At 34.5% G+C, this 17,268-nt stretch overlaps 1 protein-coding gene across 2 annotated transcripts in view; it reads left to right on the top strand.

Moving 5' to 3' along the window:
- The window catches only part of LOC139528821 (uncharacterized), a 43,408-nt gene extending 34,832 nt beyond the window's left edge, over positions 1-8,576 (top strand). The window contains exons 2-3 of one of the 2 annotated variants that reach the window (XM_071325032.1): positions 4,570-4,743; positions 5,520-8,576. In XM_071325032.1, the coding sequence (XP_071181133.1) occupies positions 4,570-4,743; positions 5,520-5,761 (416 nt within the window). In that variant the 3' untranslated portion in view covers positions 5,762-8,576. Of the gene's footprint in view, positions 1-4,569; positions 4,819-5,519 lie in introns of both variants that reach the window. The other variant, XM_071325031.1, reaches the window with a different exon arrangement.
- Positions 8,577-17,268: the final 8,692 nt, after the last annotated feature.

Genomic DNA, 17,268 nt, shown 5'->3' with positions numbered 1-17,268 from the left:
TCGTGGGATTTTGTCTGATGCTTGGTCCGTTTCTGTGTGTGTTACATTGTAGTGTTGTGTCGTTGTTCTCCTCTTATGTTTGGTGCGTTTCCCTCAGTTTTAGTTTGTTACCCCGATTTTGTTTTTTGTCCATGGATTTATGAGTTTGAACAGCGGTATACTACTGTTGCCTTTATTTATATTACTTTGTACATACTTGTCTCAACGAACCAAAATACTTATCTTACTATGAAGATAATTGTCTCAATAAACCAAAATACTTATCTTACTCCGTAGATACTTGTCTCAACGAACCAAATACTTACAATACCAAGTGGAGACTTGTATCAACAAATTACATGTAAATATAAACCTTACTAAGTGGAGACTTGTCTCAACGAACCAAATACTTACCTAACTTTGTAGACACTTGTCCCAACGAACCAAATACTTACCTAACTTTGTAGACACTTGTCCCAACGAACCAAATACTAACCTAACTTTGTAGACACTTGTCCCAACGAACCAAATACTTACTTTACTTAGCTGATACTTGTCTCAACTCACTCAATGGCGACGTGTCTCAAAGAACCAAATACTTACATAACTTAGTGGATACTTGTCTCAACTCACTCAATGGAGACGTGTCTCAACGAACCAAATACTTACATTACTTAGTGGATACTTGTCTCAACTCACTCAATGGAGACGTGTCTCAAAGAACCAAATACTTACATTACTTAGCGGATACTTGTCTCAACTCACTCAATGGAGACGTGTCTCAAAGAACCAAATACTTACATTACTTAGTGGATACTTGTCTCAACTCACTCAATGGAGACGTGTCTCAAAGAACCAAATACTTACTTTACTTAGTGGATACTTGTCTCAACTCACTCAATGGAGACGTGTCTCAAAGAACCAAATACTTACTTTACTTAGTGGATACTTGTCTCAACTCACTCAATGGAGACGTGTCTCAAAGAACCAAATACTTACATTACTTAGTTGATACTTGTCTCAACTCACTCAATGGAGACTTGTCCCAACGAACCAAATACTTACTTTACTTAGTTGATACTTGTCTCAACTCACTCAATGGAGACGTGTCTCAAAGAACCAAATACTTACATTACTTAGCGGATACTTGTCTCAACTCACTCAATGGAGACGTGTCTCAAAGAACCAAATACTTACATTACTTAGTGGATACTTGTCTCAACTCACTCAATGGAGACGTGTCTCAAAGAACAATCAACCAAATACTTACATTACTTAGTGGATACTTGTCTCAATTCACTCAATGGAGACGTGTCTCAAAGAATCAAATACTTACTTTACTTAGTGGATACTTGTCTCAACTCACTCAATGGAGACGTGTCTCAAAGAACCAAATACTTACTTTACTTAGTGGATACTTGTCTCAACTCACTCAATGGAGACGTGTCTCAAAGAACCAAATACTTACATTACTTAGTGGATACTTGTCTCAACTCACTCAATGGAGACTTGTCCCAACGAACCAAATACTTACATTACTTAGCGGATACTTGTCTCAACTCACTCAATGGAGACGTGTCTCAAAGAACCAAATACTTACATTACTTAGTGGATACTTGTCTCAACTCACTCTATGGAGACGTGTCTCAACGAACCAAATACTTACATTACTTAGTGGATACTTGTTTCAACTCACTCAATGGAGATGTGTCTCAAAGAACCAAATACTTACATTACTTAGCGGATACTTGTCTCAACTCACTCAATGGAGACGTGTCTCAAAGAACCAAATACTTACATTACTTAGTGGATACTTGTCTCAACTCACCCAATGGAGACGTGTCTCAAAGAACCAAATACTTACTTTACTTAGTGGATACTTGTCTCAACTCACTCAATGGAGACGTGTCTCAAAGAACCAAATACTTACTTTACTTAGTGGATACTTGTCTCAACTCACTCAATGGAGACGTGTCTCAAAGAACCAAATACTTACATTACTTAGTGGATACTTGTCTCAACTCACTCAATGGAGACGTGTCTCAAAGAACCAAATACTTACATTACTTAGCGGATACTTGTCTCAACTCACTCAATGGAGACGTGTCTCAAAGAACCAAATACTTACATTACTTAGCGGATACTTGTCTCAACTCACTCAATGGAGACGTGTCTCAAAGAACCAAATACTTACATTACTTAGCGGATACTTGTCTCAACTCACTCAATGGAGACGTGTCTCAAAGAACCAAATACTTACATTACTTAGTGGATACTTGTCTCAACTCACTCAATGGAGACGTGTCTCAAAGAACCAAATACTTACATTACTTAGTGGATACTTGTCTCAACTCACTCAATGGAGACGTGTCTCAAAGAACCAAATACTTACAATACTTAGTGGATACTTGTCTCAACTCACTCAATGGAGACGTGTCTCAAAGAACCAAATACTTACTTTACTTAGCGGATACTTGTCTCAACTCACTCAATGGAGACGTGTCTCAAAGAACCAAATACTTACATTACTTAGCGGATACTTGTCTCAACTCACTCAATGGAGACGTGTCTCAAAGAACCAAATACTTACATTACTTAGTGGATACTTGTCTCAACTCACTCAATGGAGACGTGTCTCAAAGAACCAAATACTTACCTTACTTAGTGGATACTTGTCCCAACTCACTCAATGGAGACGTGTCTCAAAGAACCAAATACTTACATTACTTAGTGGATACTTGTCTCAACTCACTCAATGGAGACGTGTCTCAAAGAACCAAATACTTACTTTACTTAGCTGATACTTGTCTCAACTCACTTAATGGAGACGTGTCTCAAAGAACCAAATACTTACATTACTTAGCGGATACTTGTCTCAACTCACTCAATGGAGACGTGTCTCAAAGAACCAAATACTTACATTACTTAGCGGATACTTGTCTCAACTCACTCAATGGAGACGTGTCTCAAAGAACCAAATACTTACATTACTTAGCGGATACTTGTCTCAACTCACTTAATGGAGACGTGTCTCAAAGAACCAAATACTTACTTTACTTAGTGGATACTTGTCTCAACTCACTCAATGGAGACGTGTCTCAAAGAACCAAATACTTACATTACTTAGTGGATACTTGTCTCAACTTACTCAATGGAGACGTGTCTCAAAGAACCAAATACTTACATTACTTAGCGGATACTTGTCTCAACTCACTCAATGGAGACGTGTCTCAAAGAACCAAATACTTACTTTACTTAGTGGATACTTGTCTCAACTCACTCAATGGAAACGTGTCTCAAAGAACCAAATACTTACATTACTTAGTGGATACTTGTCTCAACTCACTCAATGGAGACTTGTCCCAACGAACCAAATACTTACATTACTTAGTGGATACTTGTCTCAACTCACTCAATGGAGACGTGTCTCAAAGAACCAAATACTTACATTACTTAGTGGATACTTGTCTCAACTCACTCAATGGAGACGTGTCTCAACGAACCAAATACTTACATTACTTAGTGGATACTTGTCTCAACTCACTCAATGGAGACGTGTCTCAACGAACCAAATACTTACATTACTTAGTGGATACTTGTCTCAACTCACTCAATGGAGACGTGTCTCAAAGAACCAAATACTTACATTACTTAGTGGATACTTGTCTCAACTCACTCAATGGAGACGTGTCTCAAAGAACCAAATACTTACATTACTTAGTGGATACTTGTCTCAACTCACTCAATGGAAACGTGTCTCAAAGAACCAAATACTTACATTACTTAGTGGATACTTGTCTCAACTCACTCAATGGAAACGTGTCTCAAAGAACCAAATACTTACATTACTTAGTGGATACTTGTCTGAAAGAACCAAATGGTAACCTTACTAAATGGAGACTTGTCTCAACGAACTAAATGCTTACCTAACTTTGTAGTCACTTGTCTCATCGAAATAAAACTTACGTGTCTCAACTAACCTAAAAGTAACCTCATTTTCTGTACATTTGTCTAACGAACCAAATACTAACCTTACTTAGTTGGTATTTTTCTGAAAAACCACATAATTACTTTATTTTGTTGGTATTTATCTCAAACTAACCTTAAATAAAAATTTCTTGACATTTGTCCATTGAACCAAATACTAACCTTAATCAGTTTGTTATTTTCTCAACAACCACTTAGCTACTTCACTCTTTTGGTACATGTATTTGTCTCAAACTCACCTTAAATTAAACTTAAATTAAACTTTGTAGACATTTGCCCAACGAACCAATTACTAACCTTACTTAGTTGGTACTTTTCTCAAAAACAACATACATTATTAATTAGTTACTTTACTTTGTTGGTATTTGAAACTTAAATTAAATGTACTTTGTGGACAATTGTCCAATGATCCAAATACTACTTAGCGTACTGTGAAGATACTTGTCCAACAAAACAAATACTTACCTCATTTAGTTGGTACTTTTCTCGACAATGAAATACTTACCTTACTAAGTGGAAACTTGTTATATTAGTAATCATCTAATATAATAAATCTGTCATAGACAAATATATAACTTGTTCTTATACTTGATTATTTTTCAGCTGACCATCTGGCAAACTTTGATGTCGAAGTTATCATGCCAGCATGTACATGTAATAGATGGAACAGTCTAGATGAGGGAGTTGTATTTCACTGTCACTATCAGGCCACAGCAAGCCAAAGAATCACTATAACGTGCCCTCCTAACACAAGAGGGAGGTTTGTTAGGATTAAACGTAAGGATATGAGAGATATAGCAATTTGTGAAGTAGAGGTGCAAGGCGATCCAATAAACAGCGTCATTGAGTCAGGTAATCAGAAAAATCCAATCTTCATTGTTTTTGCAATTAAGTGTTCATTTTAATCATGCAGCAGCAAGGGGTAATATCAAAGAATGGTCGTTGGGAAGTTCGAATATTTAATCCGGTTAATATGACATGCACTTGATAGGTGTGTGATATAGTGCACTGAAACATTACAAGCCATTATAGTACAAATATGCATTTTGCAGCTGAAGTGAGCATAAATCCAACAATTAATCTAAGGACAACTTAATCAAATTTAAACCCCTCATTTCGTTGTTCTGAGCTTGCATGCAATATATACACTAGATTTTAAGCATTCAGCAAATAATCCACCTATCACATTAATAGATAAACATTGTCGCATGTTTATGTCTGAAGTAGAAAAATTCGCTAGTGTCCTTCATTTTTCTTCCCTTTTTCATCGAAATCCGTAACTTGACTAAACTGAAAGGTTAACGATAACTAACAACCCTATATGATCCAACAATCTTTAACGAAAACCTCTGTAATTGTGTAACCGGAGGATATGACATCCCCTGCAGATGTCTGATATTGAGACAGGCGTTTTGTCTCCTCGGGAGGGGGGATCACTAACTATATTATCGGATGATAGGATATCCAAAGCAGGTCTCTGATATTTAGGCTGGCGTATTGTCTCAATATTGTCTCAAATTTATTTTAACAATTGATACACATTTCTATTTAAGATTTGTCAAGGACTGCCTATGCATGTGGACATATCGGGTACGGATATGTAGGTCCTGTCATAGGAACATATGTAGCGAACAGTGACGTTCACTGTACAGAAATGTGCTTCACAAATACAGCCTGTTCTGCTGCAGAGTATGACAAGAAAACAAATGTCTGTATACTGAAAGGTGATTGTACGAATGGAACGCAGTCATCCTTGTTCCAGGACAACAACAAAGATGTATTTTTCATTCAATAAAACATCGGATGGTTACCAGTTCTGCAAAAATATAAAACCAAAAAAATGCTATTTCATTCTGTATTTAAGACGAATACACGAAATGTAAAGTGTCTGGCTGAGATCGATTTTTTTTTCTCGCGTAAACCGGTCCACTTTTTTCAAATGTAGACCTTTTTATATATTATATATTCCCAATAAGTCTAAAAAAGATTTTACTCATTTAACTATGTTGATCAAATTTAGTCCTTTTCAATTTAATGCTAATTTCCGTTATACTAAAGGGAGCCGCTTAACACTCGTTTGCACATGTCAATCAAACTTATCATACATAAATATTGTTCACATCCCAAATGATTCCTAAATGAAATCCATATCGGTACGCCAACACGTACATTGCTCACATTAAGTAAATTAATGGTTTGGAATCGACATGGTATACGTATGTTTGGAGCGACACAACATGTTTAGCTGGGCGTTGACATGTTTACAAGGGTGGAGACATGTCGGATCAATCCAAACATACGTAAACCTGTGTCGGTTGAATACAGTAAACATATAGCCACTATTCATAGCCCCATTGCTTTCTATTTTAAATTCTGAAATTTCAAGCAATAATGGCTACTTTGTCTTAAGTTCCAATAAATTGGCAGTCAATTCATGTCAAAACTAAGCTTGTACTTCCTATCATGATTTCCTTGATAGACAGTTGTTGTTCACAATGAAGCTATTAAACCAAGAGTTCCAAGTGGTGAAGTTGAAATCATCCCTTCGTACATTTTACGGACACCTGAGATCACCTCCAGTTTTTGGTTTGGTTCGTGTTGCTCAGTCTTCAGTTTTCTATGTTGTGTTTTGTGTACTATTGTTTGTCTGTTGGTCTTTTTCTGTTATAGCCTTAGCGTTGTCAGTTTATTTTCGACTTATGAGTTTGATACAAAAGTTACCCAAATATTTTACATATTGACAAAGTAATAGATATGTGTAGGAACTATTTTGTTTAAAATATGTACTACTTTCTTTTGTGTTCTTTCTGACAGGGCGCGGATTATTGGTTCTATGAGAGTAGACGAGGACGATATGAACAACCTTTACTTTGGCGCAGCCATTTCGATCTATCCGAATATACGTATGCTGGGTCTATGTAATTTATAAGATGATTGTTATTGCAAACAACAATACATGTATATACCTATGAACACTGCATTTTTATGAATGTTACGTGTAAATGCAGTATTATTTGATTGGTTAAATGCATTTTTTCCGTATTTTATTTGAACCTTTCCATTGTTTTTTAAACGTATATGCGCTTACATATACCATTTTCCTCGATAGGCATTTTGTGTATTCACTTAATAAAACCTGAACCACACTCGAAAAAAAACAAGGACAAAACCCAGGTATATAAAAATGAATGTATTCTTATATTCTTCAATGCAATACGAGGATTTTTATGGTAAATTGTCTGCAGATCTAAGAATATATTGATTCCATGTAAGATTTTTTTTGACATTTGCATTGGTATGTGTATAAAAATGCCTTTATTCTATATTTTGGAATGAAAGCATTGTAAGGCTAAATTAATCTTTTATAACAAAAAAATAAGTATGGTTGATAATATCTTTTCTCAGAAACACGTAATAACCTTGATGATCTTATATATAAAGTGCTATTTTGGGGAAGGAAATATGTTTACATATTCATTAGAAAATGAGACGATCAAAGCCAAACACTATACCTTCTGTGAATATAACTTGAACAGCGGTATACTACTGTTACCTTTATTGTGACTTTCTAGATGTTCTAAGTGTCCTTCAATGATAGATTCCTATCAGAAACATTAAACTCTATATCGTCAGATTTTAACACATATCTTTTGATGTCTATGAAACATGTTAAATGTTTCCTAGCAGACCTATCGCTTATAAAAGCCTTGAAACTACTGGTGTTACCTCGTCCATTTTTCATTTCGTAAATAATTTATTCAAAGATACAGACATTCGATGTTTTTACCGTTGCGAGTTCCACACTTGAGAGAGTTCCATTTTACTATAGTTTTGTATTTAATCACCGGATTCAACCACTTTGTCCTTCAAATTGTTTTAGATATTCTTAAAAATAGGTGTACATTAATAATGATACACCGTTAGTTAAGTTTGTTTCATTCAAACCTGCTCCTGTGACATACATAGCTGTCATAGAAGTGGGAGGTTAAGCTAGATATACAACCAGGTTTAATACATCATTTTCTACATAAGGAAATTTCTGTACCAACTCAGGAATATGACAGCTGTTTCCCATTCGTTTGATGTGTTATGAGCTATTGATTGTGACATTGGATAAGGGACTTCCCGTTTTGAATTTTCCTTGGAGTTCAATATTTCTTTTTTATCGTACTTGAACCAACTTTCAACAAAACTTAGTTATCTCATGTATTAGCCTACTTGTTTAATTGATGTTCTATATACCGATTCTAAGTGTTTCTCGTGAAAAATGTAAATAACACATCGAACGAATGGAAAACTACTGTCATAATCCTGACTAGGTACAGGCATTTCCTAACAAAAGGTTTTTACTTCTTTACGAAATATATATCATGCGACAAGGGATGCTTATTTTAATGAATCAAAAGATTTCGTTAGAGAAGGATACGTGATTTAAAAGTATGTTTAAAAAAGCATCCTCATATTTGTTTTTTAATATTTGGTTTTGTTTTAATGTAACACTTTATAATATACAGCCTGTGTTAAAAACGTTTATTCATATTTATTGTTCAATTTAATTGTGTATCTTACACCCTTATCTTTATATGGAATAAAACCTTTTTTCATTTTAATGCTTTTATTGTTAGATTTTTTTAATGTGAGATTCCCACCAGCACACATTGCAGATTTACCAAAATATGAAAATAAGGAAATATGGGATAATTTCCAATGTGAAAATATCAATCAAAGACCAAAGAACTCTAATAACAATGATTTGATTTGAACCCTCACAATTGTCAACTCGATTAGCGGGTTTACAAACCATAGATAGAAGAACATGCACGAAAATTCTGTACAGGAAATGCACTCCAAAGTAAATTATCTTTATAATACATAACAGGAACACAAGTACAAACAATAAACATTACAATACTGAGTTAAGAATTCTTGCAGCAACTGAACGCAAACTCAACTCTAATTTTATTTGAAGTCTCACTAGACTGGTGGATACTTGCCAGACTGACAATCATACCACGAATATTAACCCGCTAATAAGATATCACTATACTATAAATTAACAGATGATTTAATACTACAACATCAACAACCAAAAAACAAACTCTCACTCGACTGGTGGATAGTTGTCACAGTGACAATCATACCACGAATATTAACCTGCTGATCTTTACTATCAGTTACTCAACTCGACAGACGATTTCTAACTACAACATCAACACCTCAGAACAAACTCTCACTCGACTTGTGAATAATTGTCACACCGACAATCAAACCACGAATATAAACTTTCTGATGAGATATCATTTTACTATCAGTTACTTACCTAAACAGACGATTTCATACTAAAACATCAACAACCAAAAAACAAACTCTCACTCGACTAGTGGATAGTTGTCACAGTGACAATCATACCACGAATATTAACCTGCTGACCTTTACTATCAGTTACTCAACTCGACAGACGATTTCTAATTACAACATCAACACCTCAGAACAAACTCTCACTCGACTTGTGAATAATTGTCACACCGACAATCATACCATGAATATAAACTTTCTGGTGAGACATCATTTTACTATCAGTTACTTACCTAAACAGACGATTTCATACTAAAACATCAACAACAAAAACAAACTCACAATCGACTGGTGGAAAATTGTCATACTGGTAAAGATATCGAGAATATTAACCTGCTGACTTTTACTATCAGTTACTCAACTCAAGACACGATTTCATACTACACCATCAACAACATAGAACGAACACACAATCGACTGGTGGATAGTTGTGGCACTGACAATCATAACACGAATATTAACCTGTTGATGATATATCACTTTATTATCAGTTACTAAACGCAACAGACGATGTCATTCGTCAGCATCAACAACCAAAAAACAAACTCTCACCCGACTGGTGGAAAGTTGTCACCCTGGTAATCATATCATGAATATTAACCTGCTGATATGATATCACTACACTATACAACATCAACTACACAGAAGAAAATATCACCCGACTGGTGGAAAGTTGTCAAACTGGTAATCATACCATGAATATTAACCTGCTACTTAGATATCACCACATTATACAACATCAACAAAACAGAACAAACTGCAGAATGCCCTGAAATATTGACAGTGTTGCTTTAAACTATAAATGATCGAATTCAATCCCTTTACACAACATGCACAAGAAAAAGGAAACAAAGTAGGAAAAAGTCTTCTTAGCAAAAAAAGATTTGAACTAAAAGCATTCCTCATGTTCCTGATGAAGGCAAATCAAAGCGCATCGTAATTGATAGACCATTGATAGACCATTGACAGACTATTCAAAGTCTATTCTATCATTCAGAAGAATATAAAAGTTTGACACTATCGTTTTATTCCTTTTATAATTATAGTATTAGCTCAAATCCGTTTGTAAATAATTTAGAAAATTCCTGCCAACAAGTGTACGCGTGGATACCATAACAATGTTGTATTACTAATTTGTTTTAAAATTCATAGAAATTCAGTGGACTATATATCTGAAATATGACAAAATAACAAAATAACAAGACAGAAATTATAACAGGATGATTGCTTATCTATCAAGCATGAACAAATAGAAAATTGACAGGAATATTTTCAATAATTCTTTTTATAACTCTTTCTCGTCAATAAACTGCATTAACAACATATTAGACGTTGAAAACCGTATGATGAAAAAGAACATTCAGTTTGTTGATTTCCGTTGAATGTTTTTCAAGCTATATAGTGACTACACTGGGAGGTCATAATGTCCAGAGTTGTTATTGGATTGTTGTACATGTTATCGTCTTGTGGTAATGTATTATCTTAATGTAGTACAAACAGTTTTTTTTTTATATAAAATCTGTGATGACTAAATAAACTTTCTTATAACATCATAATGATTTTTGAATCATGCAAACTAAAGAAAAAAAATTGAAATTAACCGAATTGAGTTGAATTGAGCTTGAGCTGGTTCAAAACTTTGCCCGATTTACCTGCCGATGAAGATATTAAATCAGGAGTTCCAAGTGGTGAAGTTGAAATCATTCCTTCCGAAATTTTACGGACGCCATCACGTTTTGGTTAATCGTTATGTAATATATCTGTTACAGTTATGACGATGGATATGTTCTTAACCTAATCCCTTCCTTTTTATCTAATGTAGACTTATCACCGGGTTTTACTTAAATTAGCAAAACTACGGATGCCAAATAAACTCATTATAGATCCCAGGATTGAAATTTTGTATTTGCGCCAGACGCGCGTTTCGTCTATAAAAGACTCATCAGTGACGCTTGAATAAAAAAAAGTTAAAAAGCCCAAACAAAATACGAGGTTGAAGAGCATTAAGGACCAAAACTTTCTAAAAGTTTTGCCAAATACAGCTAAGATAATCTATTCCTGAGGTAGAAAAGCCTTAGTATTTCAAAAATTCAACAGTTAATTTATAATTATGGCCATATCAATGATAACTCATGTCAACACAGTAGTGCTGAATACCGGGCTGGCGATACCCTAGGGGAACAAAACTCCACCAGCAGTGACATCTACCCGGTGGTTGTAAATGAAAATAAATGTGGAGCAGGATCTACTTACTTTTCCGGAGCCACCCGATTTCTTGTGAAATTCATGTTGTTCAGTCTGTAGGTTTTTTTCTTTGTCTTTTGATGGCTTATTTTATTTCGTCATAACATGGCAGTTTGCTTTCAACTTTTGAGTTTGAATTTTTCTTTGGTATCTTTTGTCTCACTTTTATGGCTTATATTGTTTCATAACGGTAAAATTCGAAAAAAATAATCAATTTGTAAGATGTTGAAAGATGATAATTCAGAACCAATGCTATACAACTTTGTGAAATAATAAATTCAAATTTTATGGGCTGCTTTAGAATAATGTTGATGAGCTCTCGCCTTTTAAGATTACCTCGGCTTCAATCATGTCAATGTTGCTAACAACTTAAATTGTACAAAAACTTCTATGAAATGTTCTAGAATCATTTGAATAGACACAGTTGGTAACTCAATCTTGTTAGATGATTGATTCCGGATTTTTCTATTTAATCAATGGTCGAAGAGCCTTTCCACAATCTAACATGGCTGCCACCGTAAATAAAGATAGATGCTTGGTTTGAGTGTAATGTACCGTGGAAAATATTACAAAGAATTTTAAAAATATCTAGTATCAATACTGATGTTAATCTTTTAGTCGTGCGAGTTTGAAATTAAATTTTATGAAAAAAAAGCTGGTTAAATATACCTTTGCTGAAAATTATTAATGTGAACATTAAAATACAACGATACCAAGTTGCCATGAGTATATGCATTATCAAAATCATTATTAAGGATGTTTGCTTGTCTTATTTTTGATTTTTTTTCAGATATTAGGAGCCTTCTGGTTTTGTCCATGTCGTGACAATAAATATTTGGCCGCTTCCCCCTTTTTTTCGATTTGTAATTTTATTACATATATGTTTAAAAGCTATATTTGAAAATCTTATAAGATCCTTGTTATCATTTCTTAGTTTTTGAAAGGAAAAACGTTTCAATGTTAAACATGTTAAATGTACGAAAAATCAAGAGTGAATCATTTCCCGCAAATTTTTCAATGGCTTATGTCTCGAAAACATGGTCGCGGACTCTTCATTTGTGTCTGCTATTTTCAGTTCTATTATTTATATACTATATATCCTTAAATGTTACCTACAGTATGACTTTGATTGTGTTGATGCATTTTAAATCGACACCAAATACAGTCGCAATAGTGCATAATGTATAAGCAAATACAATTTGTTTTCTTAATGCTATGCAGTTAAGTACTTCTTGTTCCAGTTGTTATGATACTGATAATGCAATATTACATACACTAAGACTACACATTATCTTTAATTCATTTCAATTCCAATAATCTATTTCAAAATTGATGAAACAATTATAAACTCCTTGATGAAGACAGTTTGACAATATGCACTGTAGGTAAACGTGGCAAATTAGTAATACGTTAGAATGTACCAACAATATAATTTATCAACCCACTATTTTTTTCTTAAAATGTCCTGTACCAAGTAGGGAATATGGCAGTTGTTATCAAATAGTCTGTTTCTATGTATGTTGGCGTTTGTTTTTATTGCAGTAGTTTGTTTTCGCCTAATCGATTTATAACTATTGAACAGCGCTATACTACTGTTGCCCTTATTTATCCGATTACTGATTATCATGCTATAAAGTTTTTTAACAGCTTTTATTGATTGATTATTGATTGATTCGATTGTTTGTTTAACGTCCAGTTGTAAACACTTTATTCACACCAAGGACAAAAAAACTCAACAGTAAATTAAAACTGATAGGATCTGACAGGGTTGAATGACGGGATATCTGCTCGAAAAAGTATATGCTATATAAGGATATGATATGAAATATGCATTGCAACAGACCATCAAAATGTTTTTCCAATGACTTTTGAAATTGCATAGTGATTGACAATCTCCATACATAAGGCATCGTAGTTAATGTCCTTACACCGATATTTAATAGATGCAACATCCGTAAGGGGGTTCACACTCAGATTACAATATCTGATGATCAAAATAAGTAAAGGGTTCTCACTCAGAGTATATTGTCTGATGGTTAAAAGTCGGAAGGGGTGCACAATCAGAGTGTAATGTATGATGATCAAAATCCATAAGGGATTTATACTAAGAGTATAGTTTCTGATGACCAGAAGCTATACGGGGCAATACACTTAGAGTATAATATCTGATGATCAAAATCCGTAAGAGGTTACCATCGAAGAGTATAATTTCTTATGATCAATAGCCTTCATGGGTATTAAACTCAGAGTTTAATGTCTGATGATCAAATCCGTAAGGGGTTCACACTCAACGTGTAATGTTTGATGATCAAAAGCCGTAAAGGGTCCCACTATGAGTATAATTTCTGATCTTAAAAAGCCGTGAGGGGTTCTCACTCAGATTATAATGTCTGCTGATCAAATCCGTAAGGGGTTTACACTCAACGTGTAATCTTTGATGATCAAAAGCCATAAAGGGTCCCATTTTCAGTATAATTTCTGATGTTAAAAAGCCGTGAGGGGTTCTCACTTAGAATATAATGTCTGATGATCAAAAGTCGTAAGGGGTTCCCACTTTGAGTGAAATATCAAAAAGTCAAAATCCTTAAGTGGTTCACATTCAGAGTGTAATGTCTAATGATCAAAAACCGTAAGGGGCATTAAATTCAAAGTATATTGTCTGAAGATCAACAAGCGCAAGGGGATTCACAATCAGAGAATAATGTCTGACGGTCAAACGAGGTAAAAGGGTTCATATTAAGAGTTCAATGTCTAATGATCAAAAGACGTAAGGGATTCTCACTCAGAATATAATGTCTGATGATCAAAAGGCGTGAGGGGCTCACACTAAGAGTGTAATATTTGATGATTAAAAGCCGTTAGGGGATTCACACTCAAGAGTATAATGTTTAATGCTCAAAAACCGCCAGTGGTTCTCACCCAGAGTGTAATGTCTGATGATCAGAAGCCGAATAGGGGTTCTCACTCAGAGTGTAATGTCGACTGATGATCAAAAGCCGTATGGGGGACATCACTCAGAGTGTAATGTCTGATGATAAAAGCCGTCAGTGGTTCACACTAAGAGTATAATTTCTGATGATCAAAAGCCGTCAGGGGTTCACACTCAGAGTGTAATGTCTGATGATCAAAAGCCGTCAGGGGTCCACACTAAGAGTATAAATTCTTATGATCAGAAGCTGTAAGGGGTATTATAATCAGAGTATTATAGTGTCTGAAGATCAAAATCCGTAATGAGTTCTCACTTAGAGGGAAATGTTTGATGATCAAAAGCCGTCAGGGGTTCTCACTCAGAGTATATTGTCTGATGATAAAAGCCGTAAAAGGTTCACACTAAGAGTATAAATTCTGATGATCAGAAGCTGTAAGGGGTATTACACTCAGAGTATTATGTCTGAAGATCAAAATCCGTAATGAGTACTCACTAAGAGTATAATGTTTGATTATGATAAGCCGTAAAGGGGTTCAAACTCCTCAAACTGTCTGATGGTTAAAAGCTGAAAGGGCTCCTACCAGTAGTATAAGGTCTGATGATTAAAAGCTGTCAGGGGTTCTAACTTCTATCAAAAAGTCTGTTGATCAAAATCTGTATTGGGACTCACTCACAGTATAATGTCTGATGATCAAGGGCCATAAGAGGTTCTCATTCAGAGTATGATTTCTGATTGATAAAAGCCTTAAGGGGTTCACACTAGCCTAGCCTAGCATGATATTTTTATGATCAAAAGCGGTAAGGGGTTCTCATTCAGAGTATGATTTCTGATTGATAAAAGCCTTAAGGGGTTCACACTAGCCTAGCCTAGCATGATATTTTAATGATCAAAAGCGGTAAGGGGTTCATACTAGCCTAGCCTAGCATGATTTTTAATGATCAAAAGCGGTAAGGGGTTCATACTAGCCTAGCCTAGCATGATTTTTTAATGATCAAAAGCGGTAAGGGGTTCTCATTCAGAGTATGATTTCTGATTGATAAAAGCCTTAAGGGGTTCACACTAGCCTTGCCTAGCATGATTTTTTAATGATCAAAAGCGGTAAGGGGTTCTCATTCAGAGTATGATTTCTGACTGATAAAAGCCTTAAGGGGTTCACACTAGCCTAGCCTAGCATGATATTTTAATGATCAAACGCGGTAAGGAGTTCACACTAGCTAGCCTAGCCTAGCATGATTTTTTAATGATCAAAAGCGGTAAGGGGTTCACACTAGCCTAGCCTAGCCTAACATGACTTTTAAAGACCAAAAGCGGTAAGGGGTTCACACTAGCCTAGCCTAGCATGTTTTTTAAATGATCAAAAGCGGTAAGGGTTTCTTACTCAAGATATAATATCTAATGATCAATGGCATTTACTCCTAATAAACAGAGTGTAATTTCTGAGGATTAAACGCTGTAACTAGTTCTAACTCTGAGCATAATGTTTGATGATAAAAAGTAATTAGGGGTTTTTACTAGAAGGATAATTTCTGATGACCAAAAGCCGTTTGGGCCTCATATTCGGAGAATAATATACGATAATCACACTAAGAGAGTATAATTCATGATGATCAGAAGCTGTAAGGGGTTACAACTCAAGAGTATATTGTCTGATGATTAAAAACCTTAACGAATATTACACTCAGAGTTTACTGCCTGATGATCAAAATAGCCAACCAATATGACTACCCTTACAATGAATAAAACGATAGTATCAAACTTTTATAATTTTCTGAATGATAAAAGTCAAATATGAATAGTCTATCAATGGTCTAGCAATTACATCTAAGAATAGTGTATTAATGGTCTAGTAATTACGTCGTATAATAGTCGATTAATGGTCTAGTAATTACATCGTATAATAGTCGATTAATGGTCTAGTAATTACATCGTATAATAGTAGATAAATGGTCTAGTAATTACATCGTATAATAGTCGATTAATGGTCTAGTAATTTACATGATATAATAGTCGGTTAATGGTCTTGTAATTACATCGTATAATAGTCGATTAATGGTCTAGTAATTACATCGTATAATAGTCGATCAATGGTCTAGTAATTACATCGTATAATGGTCGATTAATGGTCTAGTAATTACATGGTATAATAGTCGATTAATGGTCTAGTAATTTACATGATATAATAGTCAATTAATGGTCTAGTAATTCCATCGTATAATAGTCGATTAATGGTCTAGTAATTACATCGTATAAAAGTCGATTAATGGTCTAGTAATTTACATGATATGATAGTCGATTAATGGTCTAGAAATTACATCGTATAATAGTCTAGTTATTATATAATAATATATCTGTCAATTTTTGATTTTAAATACGCTTAGAATGGTAAAATAACCGAGGGATCAGAATGACTAAAATTCTAATGGCTTTCTATACTACTATAATACTTTCTCTGTGATATAGAAACACACTAAAACTTTAGTCATTCTAATCCCTAATGTTTTAGTACTTTAGCTACACATCAAGATCAAGATCCTATACTTTGAAACAATAATGTTATTCTTCGTAGGATACATTTTTGTGGTGTTCGTGGGTACAGGTGAACCACGAATTAAAATGTTCAACGAATTACAAATTTTCTATCAGGTTGTATTTCGACTTTTGCAAAACCACGAAATTACACATCCACAAAAAGGCTAAATTTCCGCAATCCACGAAAATTGGTACCCACGAAAATAAATGAATTCACATTAACATTGAATTTGTTTATTCACAC

Source organism: Mytilus edulis, chromosome 6 (assembly GCF_963676685.1).
Source record: "Mytilus edulis chromosome 6, xbMytEdul2.2, whole genome shotgun sequence".
Classification (NCBI taxonomy): domain Eukaryota; kingdom Metazoa; phylum Mollusca; class Bivalvia; order Mytilida; family Mytilidae; genus Mytilus; species Mytilus edulis.
This window is presented reverse-complemented; position numbering and strand designations above follow the sequence as displayed.